The sequence below is a fragment of the Perissodus microlepis genome, chromosome 4 (assembly GCF_051167445.1).
Source record: "Perissodus microlepis isolate ML-2025 ecotype Zambia chromosome 4, ASM5116744v1, whole genome shotgun sequence".
Lineage (NCBI taxonomy): Eukaryota > Metazoa > Chordata > Actinopteri > Cichliformes > Cichlidae > Perissodus > Perissodus microlepis.
This window is the reverse complement of record NC_140464.1, coordinates 5,646,577-5,660,052: the sequence shown is the minus strand read 5'-3', so window position 1 is coordinate 5,660,052 and position 13,476 is coordinate 5,646,577. Positions and strand designations below refer to the sequence as shown.

Sequence of the window (13,476 nt, the reverse complement as noted above, 5' to 3'; positions counted from 1 at the left end):
TGGGAAACAAAATCTTGCTGAATATCTATAGTGATGTGACTGGAACGAAAGGATGGCACATAGTTTGGCTGAATTCAAAGACACAAGTTATGTGGGAGGCTAGTCCAGGTCATTGCAGCATTTCAGAATGGTTCTCCTGGGCATCACTGGGCTCCTAGACAGTCTGAGGTGCAATCTGGTGACATCGGATATACCAAAACATAATGTCATACAGGTGTTCTATTGAACTGGGTCAGGTGAGCGTGGGGGCCAGTCAATGGTGTCAATTTCTTCATCCTCCAGGAACTGCAGGACACACTGCACCAGCGTAGTCTGACAGTGGTTCAAAACTTTCATCCCGTTATCTTGGTTATCATTGCCGAGCCTGTAGAGGTCTGTGCATCGACCACCAAATCGGAGATGCTGAATGACGCTAGAGGCTGCATAACATTCTCCAGACCCTGTCACGTCTGCCAGAGCCCACTAGAGGGCGTCAAGCCCTCAGGCCAGCCCTCACACCAGTGGCCTGCTGGAGGCTCTGGCAGTGCTCGTCAGATAGCGGTCCTGCGGGGGCTTTTTGACATTTTTGCCTTCATTGAATTGTAAGAGTGAAGACAGACTGGAAAGCAGGGTGAGAGAGAGGGACAGACATGCAGCAAAGGACCACTGGTTGGACTCTAACCCGGGCCGCTGCTCACCCATCATGCAGCATTGGGTCGCCTGCTCACCCACAGAGCTAAACTGGCACCGAATGTCCCAGAAAGTCAACTGACTTGATTCGATACTCTGATTAAAAAGCATTCCTTAAATTTGTTTGAACAGTGCATCACACTACATCGGTTTATTGTCTAGCATGTAGAGTTACAGAGACCTGGATTTTTTCTGATACTTCAGTGGTGAAAACGTCCAAAACAACCTACATTTTGGTACCAGGTTGATTTTTTTTCACTCTGATTCCCCTTGTATGAAAATAAATGTCTTATATGTTCATTTTTAAATAGTTGTCAGATTTAAGTTTGAGATTCTGTCTACTCAAAGAATTACAAATGCGTGAGTGAAAATGGTGCAATTAAAAGTAACATTTACAAAAAGGGGGTCAGGTGGGAATCTTTTTTCAGATTTGGCTGATTTTAATTGAATTACCTACACACAGGCTGATATCTAACTGTACTGTATACTGTACACCCCAGATTATTCACAGGCGTAAAACATTCAAACAGCTGCCAGTCAAAATTGCATCTCAACAAACCACATGAATTCAGCCATGTCAGAATCAGTTTCTCTTTTAGAACATAAACACAGTATAAGGATGTTGAGAAGATGGTGCATAAGGCTGTGTCTGGTTGGGCACATTTGTACAAAAGGCTGGCAGTGACAGGATTACGAATGGTTACGCCCTCGCGCAATACAGAGAATGTATGCTGAATCACAGCTGGTCCAGATGTTTCACTAACTCATCTACAGATTTTCTAGAGAGTATAGGAGCCATGGCAGTTGTTTGGCATGAAATGACAACTGTAATCTCCATGTTTTGACTTTTTTCTCAAAATACTATTTTGAGAAAAAAGTCGTCGTACTATAGTGTAACTTCTAGAGTAAAGAACATGTTTTAAAATCTTTATTGGGGCCAAAGTTAGTAAATGCTATAAGTCTGGTCTTACTATATTTGACTGGTGATTCTATGCATTGAAATTAAAGCTTATTTTATATTTTATTTATTTATTTTTATCAATTCTTTTTGGGGGACTTTGGTATTTGCAAGAGGAAATACATTTTCAGAAAAAAATCAGTTTATGTTGAATTTGATTGCAGCGATATATTTCAGAAATGGCTTGTACAGGGCCATTTTTGCCACTGTGTAGCATCCTCTCTTCTTTAAACAACACTCTGTAACCTCTGGGAACTGAGGAGGAGACCAGAGGTTGAACTTTTGAGGGAGGGATGTTGCCCCATTCTTGTCTGACAGACAATTGTAGCTGCTTAACAGTCCTGGGTCTCCATTGTTGTATTTTTAGTTTCATAACACTGAATGTTTTCAATTGGTCAAAGATCTGGACTGCAAACTAACCACTCCTACTATAAACCCATGCTGCTGCAATAAATGTGGTATGTGGTTTTGCATTGTCTTGCTGAAGTATGCAAGGCTTTCCCAGAAAAAAAAAGTACTATAGTCCAATGTGACGTAGGCATGCCTTGGTAAGGAAATAACAGTTGTCCTAGTTCTGCTGCATTAAACCAAATTATATTTGAGTGACATTTGCACACATGTTTTTACGCTTGTGAGGACAAGTGTAAAAACATGTGTGCATGAGGTTTTTTTTGTGTCAAAACGACAAAAAACAGGAAGCGCTTTAGCTCTGCTACTCAAGGATTAGACTGAGTTTGCTTTTATAATAAAACTTATAGAATAAAAGTTTAGAATTTTAGGAGTTGAAAGGTTCTCCCTGCTGTTTGAGTATTGCACTTCCTTATAGTTGAAGGATTTAAAAGAGGTTTAAAAGAGCAAACCTAGAGGCCCATGCATTCAGATGATTCTCCTTTGGCTGCTCCTTTTAGCAGTCACCACACATGTGGCACACCTTCACAAGATCTATGAATCTTCTCTGTTTTCTTCCTCTTTTACTCCAGTTTGGCAGATCCATGTTCACCATCCACTAACCTCCTCTGCGCATGTCCGAACCATCTCAGCCTTGCCCCTACAAACCGCTCAGCCTATGCATCTTCCCCTTTTGCACCTGTCTCGTTCTCATCTACACAGATATTCTACCTCGCCTCTACTGACTTTCATTGCTCTTCACTCCAGAGCATACCTCCACCTCTCCAGGCTCCCTTTGTGACCGCTCCCTACCTTTGCTACAGATCAGAATGTGCTCTAAAAACATCATTAATAATGGATACCTCATCTGGTAGCCTGTCCATCACCACTCCAAAGAAGAAGGGGTTCAGAGCAGTCCTACTCAAACTTTGAATTCTGTCCTGCACCACACATACTGTCATTCGTGACTTCCTCATTCAGCAACACAGTTCTTCTCTTAACACCTTAACATATGCCACAAAGATGCACTGACACTCCTTTTGACCTTCTCCGTACTTCTCCATCAACTCTCTTCAAAGCAAAAGAACTCACTATAGTGCCCTTTAGGACCAGTACACTTTCCCTCCCTTTCTCAGACATCCTCTCACTCTCCAAGGCTTTAGTAAACGATCTGCTGATCTATCAAGCCCACTTCCGATCGTGGGAGTTGGGAGTTCGCCTTGTAATCGGAAGGTTGCCGGTTCGAGCCCCGGCTTGGACGGTCTCGGTCATTGTGTCCTTGGGCAAGACACTTCACCTGTTGCCTACTGGCGGTCAGAGGGCCTGGTGGCGCCAGTGTTTGGCAGCCTCGCCTCTGTCAGTGTGCCCCAGGGTGGCTGTGGCTACATGTAGCTTGCCATCACCAGTGTGTGAATGGATGTGTAAAGCGCTTTGGGGTCCTTAGGGACTAGTAATGCGCTATACAAATACAGGCCATTTACCATTTACTTCCCTCTCACCCAGACATCTCCACAGGTATATCATCTTTACCAACCACCTTTCCACTCTTCAGCTTCTTCTTGGCTGCCCTGACTTCCTCTTTTCTAATCTCCTGCACTTTCCGATTCACTAACTGTCCTCCATCTGTCCTCCTCTCTCCCATTTTCTTCACTCAGCTCCTCAAAATACTCCTTCCACCTTCTCAACTCTCTCTTCACTCATAAGTACATTTTCATCTCTTTCCTTAATCACCCTGCACATCTTTTCCAGCTCGATCTCTCTGCCTAGCCAATCAATACAAGTCATTTTCTCCTTGCTGAGTGTCCAGCCTCAGATACAACTCACCAAGCCTTTTTCTTTACCACCCCTCAGTTTCAAGTACACCTAGCCTCCAAGCACGCATGTCTACTTTCTTTGCTAACCTCTTGCAATGGTTGAACTATTAAATTACAGCATTCCTGATTTCCCATAATGTAAGTGTAAGCCTTTCCACAGGCTGAGTAATCATGACTAATAAAGTGACATCATGTGCAAAAACAGCTGATTGCCAGTTTAAGTCTAATTAGGTTTGGTGTGAGAACAGGTTGCTGTAAATGTGATATGTAAATAAAGTGGGTTAGATTAGGGGTTACCTGAAATTCAGGGTCCTTTAAGAAGCCAGTCTCTGAAGCTGAAACACATGGAAGTCTTCAGACTCTGACAGGTTATTTGAAACATCATCTAAATAACTTTCATTTCATTTGAAATCATCAGCATGTACAAACTGCAGGTGTCCCCAATTGGGAAACTGCTTAAAAACTGAAAATTAGGCCTTAAAAAACTGTTGTTTTTTTTTTCATCTTTGCTCTTTCCCCCACACATACTTTGTCTGTCTTATGATTTGTCTGATGCCTTATATAAATCTAATAAAAGAATAGCAGCAGATGAGAAGCCTCTTATAGAGTATTTAACTCTAATATCTGCAGAAATCATGAGTCAAAAAGAACAGACATGCACTGACATCCGTCACTCAAGAAAATATTGAGTCTTTTTCACACTAACTTAAACTCTGTGAGCTCTTCAGACATACTGCATTTATCTGTGTTGTTGGACGTGAAGTGGTTTTGATAACCAGGTGACTTCTAAGCAGCAATGGCCTGCATCTGTTTGCCGTTGTTGGTAAGTGTGGATTGAACTCTGCATTGCACCGCTAGACGCTTTTATCATGATTCAATCCTACAAAAGATCTCATATGGTGCCCTGTGTTTCACTTTGGTTTCTGCAGCTTGTTGCAGACGGCACATGTCACAGCCGACACCTCCTACTTCCACCTTCGTTTGAAACTCTCACTTCCTCCCTGTCATTTGTCATGTACTTTAACCTACAGTCTCCTCTTGTGTTCTCATTCTGGTGGCAGGGCGTTTGGTGCACTGCCAAAACTCCTTGAGCTGAATCACCCCCACACGACTCCCAGGTAGGCCCGCATCATCTCTCTGCAATCTCAACCTCTTGAAGATATCATCTTACCTGTAATCGGTGCATTGGTTAAAGAAGGAAATAGCTGAAGCTAATTTCAGTGACACATTTTTGTTTCTCATCTTCCACATGGCCTGAGTTTCTCCTATTTCAAGGCAGTGAATTGTTTCCTACTTTGTACTGGTCAATGTTTTCCATCACAACACAGAGAGATAGTGGTTGAGACAGATTACTGACATGCATTTAGAGTCCTGATAAAATTATGGCTCACTCTGTAAAGGATTATTAAATTAGCTGCAGAGAAGCCCGAGAGGTCTTGTGATGCACATGCAGCAAAACTGTCATACGCTACCGAATCTGAGCTTAGGCGCGGCTGCAGATTTCAGGAAGTAAACTCTACAAATGGAGGTAAAGAAAGACTTATTTAGTGCTTTTCATCTGTTCCTGCGTGATGCAAAGTTCGTATATTTCGCAGCTGCTTTTGATTGAAGTTCTGATCTCATTGCGCACGCAGACACTTGCATTTACCGGATATGTTTCAGCTTACTTCGTCAAATATGTCATTTAAAGCATGCCTACATGCGGGGAATTAAGTAACAGCATGACTGTATGAACTGAGGAAAAGAAAGGTTTGTGGTTTTGTTACTCTCTTTGTAGGATGTGGTGTAACTGCCGCTCGGGCAGCTTCTGTACCTTTTTTAAGGACACTGCATGTGCTTTAGATGATAAAAGGCCTACTTTTTTGTTTCCTTTCTACTGTTTTTTTGTACATTTGCTTGCTTTTTAATATGTATGTGTTTCACACATATTAAAAAGAGAAGGAGATAGAGTGCCAGAGTACCAGTCACAGAGGAAGCAGTTGTGAAAGCTTTTGCTTCTTCCTTTTTTAGCTTTCCTCTGTTGAGTCTTTCAACGGTTTCATCAGCTTTGTGTCTGTCAGATTATTTCCGCATGAACTCAAAAAGCACCAACAAACAATATGATTTATGATGACCCATAAAATAAATCTCTCTCAACTCTGCTACAGACTTCTTGCACTTCTTGCACATTAATTTTCTCTTCTTTCCATCCTTTTTGTTTTTCATTCTTTCTCAGTTCACCATGTCCAGAAAGGTTGTGAGGACCAGCAAGTTCCGTCACGTCTTTGGCCAGGCTGTGAAAGCCGACCAATGCTACGATGACATCCGAATCTCCCAGATGACCTGGGACAGCAATTTCTGCTCTGTTAACCCCAAGTTTGTGGCCATGATTGTAGACGCCAGCGGTGGGGGAGCCTTCATGGTGCTTCCGCTGAGCAAGGTGGGTCACAGGAATCACCAGGAAACAAAAGAACACAAATAAACCCACCGTTTGGCTCTATACTGTTTTATATACTTATCTTAATATGATGTTTAGGTGTGTTAACTATTACAGATGCAGGTTAGGGATTAAATGTTGTTTTAACAGCATTCTTGCACTTTAAAATTTGAATGCTGCCAGTCACCATCACACATTCAGCTAAATAAGGAAGTTTGATGCTGTCTTTGAGTCTGTCTACACGTCACTTGCTCTGCTGTTGAGAAGTTTTCACCATATTAGGAGTTTGTTGTCAGCTCAGTGTAGGAGGACAGGATGTGGCCTCAACCCAGTTATTGTGCAGTCACTTATAGAGGGCGTTAGGTTAGGCCTTGCAGCTCATTTATTGCATTTTATGTGCCCGAAAAAGTGCAAAATTGCAAACCTTGTGGCCAAGTTAATGGCCAGCTGAATTTGTCAGAGGCTGTGAACTCAGTGAAGTGTTCCCTCGGGCTTGGGAAGTTTTTTCTGTGCAGGCACTGAAAATGCTTACAGTGAGGTTAGGTGTTTTTTATGTGATTGTGGTATGAAGACTGTACTTCAGAAAGATGTCTAATCTTTTTTCGTGGAGTTTTGCTCAGGTTTATCAGACAAAATCACCGAATAATGTCACTGCTTCTTGCTGCTGCAGTTAACTGTAGAGAGATCACTGCCTCTTAGCATAAATTAGGTAGTTACCATCTCATGTAACTAATTATATCATTAGAAATGACAGAGAAAGTGACCAGAATCTAATGTCCTGGCCTTATTTTACCTGACAATTATATTGTCCCACTTTGTGGTATTAAAAAAGCGATTTTAAACAATTAAATTTACCTTGGTGAAGCCTGCAGAAATCACATTATTCATGGTCTTATCTCACATCTAGCATGGGATTCTCAAAGGACAAAAATAAGTGCAGGGACCAGTGGGCATAAAATTGCAGAGCTGCGCTGTAGTGGAAAAAACCTCATCCTGTTTTGAGCGTGATGCTGGCATGGTTGTGTCATCCTGCTTCAGGGCCCAGTGTTTTTTTTTTAAGGTTTTACCAGAATGAATGCAACTACATGGAGCTAAATGTGACTGACTTATAATGCAAGATATAAAAATAAAAATGATGTGTAATTGTCATTTTTCTCAGACCGCTTCATGACTGGGTTTCCTCTTCTTGGCCCTGATCTCATTTTTAACCCACTTACTAGAAATGAGCACTAATTGAAGGCAAAGCTGTGTAATTGGTGTCAGCTGATAAACTTCTCATCTAGTTTTGTCTTTTTTTTTCTTGCATTAGCTTTTTGTTCTTTACGTTTTGTAGCTGCAGTGTTTTCTGCACTGCGTACATGAGTCATAGTCAATGTCCTCCTATCCTGATGCTTGCCTCTGCAGACAGGACGTATCGACATGTCCTACCCCACTGTATGTGGCCACACGGGTCCGGTCCTGGACATCGAGTTCTGTCCTCATAATGACAACATCATTGCCAGTGGCTCTGAGGATTGCAGTGTCATGGTAAGGCAATAAAGTCTGACACGGAATATTCCTAATGCTGTTTGTGATTTCAAAAACTAGATGTTTAAAAGTCTTTGTCGGTGAATAGATTTGGGAGATCCCGGAAGGCGGGCTCACCTCACCGCTCACAGATCCCGTTGTCAAGCTGGAAGGTCACTCCAAACGTGTTGGCATCCTGAGCTGGCACCCCACTGCCCATAATGTGCTAATGAGTGCAGGTATTATTCGCTGATCCTAAAAACACAGAAGCGTATCATGTGTAATGAGGAAGCAGACAGGGATGATCGTAACATATTGCAGATGTTTTGTTGAATGAGACTTGCACCTCTGCTTAACAGGAAGTTCTCAAGCCTCCACCCTCCTTCGCTCCGCGCTCTGAACTCTGATCAGCAGCACCATGACATTTCCGCTCACGGTTTTACACGAACTCTCTGAACCTTCAGTCTGTCAGACGCTGAAGTCACACTTTATTAATCTTTCATCTTAATTACAGACTCAGCGTTCCAGATTAAAAACTAATCACAAAAAATAAAGAAAAAGCACAGGAAAAAGGAGAATATAGATCCTTGTCCTAGAGACAGCTGGGATTGGCAGCGTGTGGTTCTAAATCTTATCCTTAAAAAGAACCCAGTGACTTAATTTTAACAGGTGTTAAGTCTGAAAATAAGTTTAGACTTGGGAATTTCTTTAAAAGTTTCGACTCCTGCTGAATCATTCAGGTGTCTTTAGAAGTAATCTCATGCCATCATTACAAACTTAAGGTCTTATTTTGCCCAGCAGGGTGCAGCACAAGAGGTGCACAGTGCACATCTTCACCGAGTGGGCGCACATCATTCAGAATATTCTTGAAATATTTTCACAATCTGTAATTTAAGCTGCAATAACATTTCCAGTATATTTCACTTTAAAATTGGGTGGTGGTCTAATAAATTTGCTAAGTAAGCACGTATTATAGGTCCAACTATAGTTTTTGCATTTTCTAATTAGTTTCTATTTGATTTCATTTTGACTTTTTTGTTTTTAAGTCAGTTTAGTTTCAGTAAATTTCCAGAGCAGATTTTTAATGTTTCAAGTTCAAGTTTTGTTGTTTAAAAATGTCTAGTTTTAGTTGACCTTTCATTAGTTTTGGTGATAGTTTGAGTCTTTTAAGTTATTATTGTATGGGCGACATATGTCAAAGGCAAGATTTAGGAAAAGATTTAGGTTTTACAGTGAAAACACAAAACTTTTAATGCAGTTGACTCACCATCTAAAGACATCCAAAGTCTCAATATATATGATTATTATTATTTATTTATTTTTACCAAACTAAAAGGTAATAAAAGAATATTTGCTAGTTTTTTAAGCCTTATTTTACTAACTTTTCAAAATTCTCAAAATAGTTTCATTTAGTTTTATTTTTTAAATTTTGTAATTATTATTTTAGTTAACTAAACATCAAAAACATTAAACATTCAAACTGTAACATTGCTTCAGAGGAAATGATTTGTGGTCATAGTGGGCATCTAATCACAACAGAAAAGTCCAGCTTTTTTACCTTCTGGTAACCAAGCTGGTGTATCTATTACATAGCTGGCTAATTAGGTTCCCCTTAGGTACTGTTCCCCTTATCAGTGTTAGATATTTGAAAATATATAACTATTTCTATGCAAAAAGAGTTAACAACAGAAACTTTATGAACAAAAATACATTTATTTAGACAATATTTGCCTGTTAGCTCTTACAAAAGCAAGTTCTCCTCTTTCACTAACAGATATTAACATTTAAAGAACACCTTAACAACCAACTATAGATGAAACAGTACAGTGAATTACACATTCACAGTATTTTCCATCCTTTGTTTCTTCCATCTGTCTGTTTGAAAGAAAAGAAAGTTGAATTAATGTGTGTCACTGCTGCAACAATGGGTCAGTTCCTTTAAAGAAAAACTATGAAAAATTATATGAGCGGTAGATCATCAGAAATAGTTTTTGCAATCAAAAATTTCACAAATGCACATGCAAATGTTTGGCCACGCGAGGCTTAGACGTGTCTCTGGTATCATAGTGTAATCCAGAGGCTTTATTTGGTGTAAAACAGCCTGTCCACTTCATTTGTGAACTTCTGTTTTCTGCATGTTCCTCTTCACTGCAAACGTGAAACTTTGAAGCTCTTGACTGTTTAAAAGTGAAAATCTAAACCAGGCTGAATTGCACATGATGCCTGTTTTTTAAAAAAGAAAAGAGAAACTCTGTATCAATCACTTAAATTTAATTCATGAGCCTTTAATGAGACTCTTTAAGCTTTTTTTTTTTTTTTCATTGATGTCACCATTGTGTCCATGAAGGCTGTGATAACGTGGTGATCCTGTGGAACGTGGCTCGTGGCGACGCGGTGGTGAGGATCGACAGCGTGCACACTGACCTCATCTACAGCGCCTGCTGGAACAGGGACGGCTCCAGGATTCTCACCTCCTGCAAGGACAAGACCCTGAGGGTGCTGGACCCGCGCAAGGGCACCGTCCTCTATGTAGGTTTCCTCTGATGGGCCTTCGCTATCTCGCTCTGTCACCAGCATCACTTCAGTGTCACAGAGGAAGTCACGTTTCCTCACAAAGATCTTGAGTAACACTGGCCACACTCAGCAGAGCTGCACCAGTTATTTTTATCATTACTGATGAATCTACAGGGAATTCTCTTAAATGCTCATAAAAAAATATTTATTTTTTGGTTTTGGCCTTTTGCTGTATGACTAAACCAGGAAACCACCAAATATAGAGTTTTTCAGTTGATTTGTTGATAATGATGATGGAAAAAGAGAAACAAAAAAAATATTTAATATTGCGCTTTTATTTTGAAAAGTTTTTCTTTCTCCATATAATTTGCAATTTTCTTCCACTTTGCTACTCTGCGCCACCTCTCGCCTGCAGGAGAAGGAGAAGCCTCATGAGGGCTCCAGGCCTGTCAGGGCGGTGTTTGTGTCCGACGGGAAGATCCTCAGTACCGGCTTCAGTCGCATGAGTGAGAGGCAGGTGGCGCTGTGGGATCCGGTGAGTGTCAACAACTGACAGTGTCAGTCTCAGACAAAGCATCTTGCTTACTGAACTTTATGATTCATAATCCTTAGTCATGTCTCAAATTCCTCTGAGCATGTGGTTTGAGATCTCTGGGACATGAAATGTGTATTCGTTAATGTTTGAAAATTAAAAAAAATAAAATGTAGCACGTCTTTGGGACTTGTATTCCTAAATTCAGAGTGGGGTCCAGTTTAGTCACACTTTCCCACCTGAAATAAAGACAAAACAGTCTCATAAAAGAGTTGTAACCTTTCTCTCAGATAAGACTCTGGGCTTATCCTCAAACAGATTTTGTAAGATGACATGTGCCCCAACTTTAATATTGAGACTCTTTTCTTTTCTTTTACTTAAAAAGCTGAGTTGCAGAGCACAAAACGCCTCCAGCGTCAGCTTTCCTCCTTCAACACATGATTGTAAGAGCAGCCTGCTGTGCTGAATTGTACTCGTGAATCATTTTGACCAGTTACACAATAAGTAAAAACCCTTTTATAGTGCGAAAATCTTTACAGCTGAACCTTTATGGTGGATTCCAAACTTTAGCTGTTTGCCTTTAGGGAGCATCTCTTCACATTTACAACACCATTGTTTCACAACAGCCAGATTACAGTATTAAGTGTCTGTGCTGAAATATTAGCCTCAATTAAATCCTCAGCTTACATGCAGTCTGCTGGGTACATGTGATGCTAGAGTACATGTGATTAATTGCTAAATATTTCTCTATCTGATTCTCTTTTAACAGAAAAACTTTGGAGAGGCACTGACCCTGCAGGAGCTGGACACCAGCAGTGGCGTCCTCCTGCCATTCTTTGACCCAGACACTGGCGTCGTCTACCTCTGTGGCAAGGTTAGATTTAGATTATGAAACAACAGCCTTTCTGCATCACTACCACCCACACAGACTCAGTCAGCCCTCTTGTTGGTCCTGTCATTTTCACAGGGAGACAGCAGCATCCGTTACTTCGAGGTGACAGATGAAGCTCCTTATGTCCACTACCTGTCCATGTACAGCAGCAAGGAGAGCCAGAAGGGGATGGGGTACATGCCCAAGAGGGGCCTGGAGGTCAACAAATGTGAAATCGCCAGGTAATGGCATATCTCAGTGGTTTTAGCTATGCAAGCAGCAAGGTGACCTCTTTAACACCTTTGTGAAGACTTTATGGGCTCAGCTGCTAGTTTGGGGTCATAGTGAAGAAAACATGAAGATTATGAGATCATTATAGGCCTCACAGGATTATCCAGGCTGTGCTGGATCATTATTCAGTGACCATGTGGTTTCACAGTGAATCCATGCCTCACATCTGCTTTCAAAACACCAAGATGGCGAAAGCTTAAGCACTCATAACACTTTCCAAAGCAAATGGTGACTTCACAGTGTCTGCATCCATCTTTTCTGCTTTCTCATTCTCTTAATGCAGAATGGGATGGCACCCACAACATCAACTTGATACTAAAAGCACTGTTAGATGAGCTCCTAGCTTACTGTTCAGCTCTTTAACATTTTGAGGGCAAAATCTTTCTTCTTCCTCCAAATTGAAGCGTATTATTTCAGCCTAATCTGACACAACAACCTAAAATACAAACAAACAATTTTAATTTCAGATTCTACAAGCTGCACGAGAGGAAGTGTGAGCCTATAGTCATGACTGTGCCACGCAAGGTAAGGTTTTAGCAAATCCTAGGTTTTAGGTTCATGGTTCAAGAAAATCTGTGCGGAATTTGAACTCTGACTCTCTTTTTTTTTCTCTGCCTGTGCAGTCGGACCTGTTCCAGGAAGATCTGTACCCAGACACCGTCGGGCCCGAGCCCTCGGCCGAAGCTGATGAGTGGTTTGAGGGAAAAGAGGCCCCGCCTAATCTGATATCCCTGAAGGACGGGTTTGTAGCTACGACTAAAGCTAAGGAGTTCAAAGTTCACAAGAGTCTCCTGAAGACCACCACTGCTTCTGCAGGGAATCAGCATGACAGCAGCGGGGTGAGTCTTTTAGATCCACAATGTTTTGCTTCTGTTTTAGCTGCAGATAATAAGTGAATGAGTTTTAGCAATTAGACTTTCCGTAATTTATTTCATAACTGATTTATGAGTCTTTAAACTTTGCTTTTAGTGTCTCAGTTGCAAATTTATTTTTGACTTTTTTGGAGAAATCTGTCAATAATTACATTATTGGCTTCAACCGAACCTTGACGGCTAATTAGACAATCAGCTAAACATGAGCCACTCCATGACATCATTGAACTCCACCCAATCACAAGTGTGTCTCTGTCCCTCAGGAGGTTCAGTCTTTGAGGAAGGAGGTGAAGGACTTGAAAGAAGCGCTAGAGGAGCTGACCACGCGTGTGAAAGAGCTGGAGAGCAAGCATTAAGCGGCAAGAAAAAGCGACAAAGAGCAGAAATCACGCGAGAAGAGTGGAGCAAAAACTACAGCGAGAAAACTTTTGTTAACTTTTGATTACAGTGAGACAAAGGGAGAGATTAAGATGGTAGATGTCATGAAACTATTTTTTAGCGTAAAGCTTGAATTTGTCTATTTGGTTTGTGTGATCAATTTGAGAAAACAAGAACCATAATATATGCTTTTAGTTTGAAATAAAATGTTCTGTATTTTCAAAGTACATTTTGACCCCTTTTTTTCTTTCTTTTGAAGGAAACACAC

The 13,476-nt window shown here is 41.0% G+C and overlaps 1 protein-coding gene across 1 annotated transcript; it reads left to right on the top strand.

Moving 5' to 3' along the window:
• Positions 1-4,742: 4,742 nt before the first annotated feature.
• coro1a (coronin, actin binding protein, 1A) lies at positions 4,743-13,435 on the top strand. The gene is made up of 11 exons (XM_084925226.1): positions 4,743-4,946; positions 6,044-6,247; positions 7,649-7,771; positions 7,860-7,989; positions 10,098-10,279; positions 10,680-10,799; positions 11,566-11,670; positions 11,764-11,909; positions 12,426-12,483; positions 12,582-12,797; positions 13,094-13,435. Exons 2-11 carry the CDS (start codon positions 6,050-6,052, stop codon positions 13,184-13,186), a joined length of 1,371 nt encoding a protein of 456 aa, XP_084781352.1. The 5' UTR covers positions 4,743-4,946; positions 6,044-6,049; the 3' UTR covers positions 13,187-13,435.
• Positions 13,436-13,476: the final 41 nt, after the last annotated feature.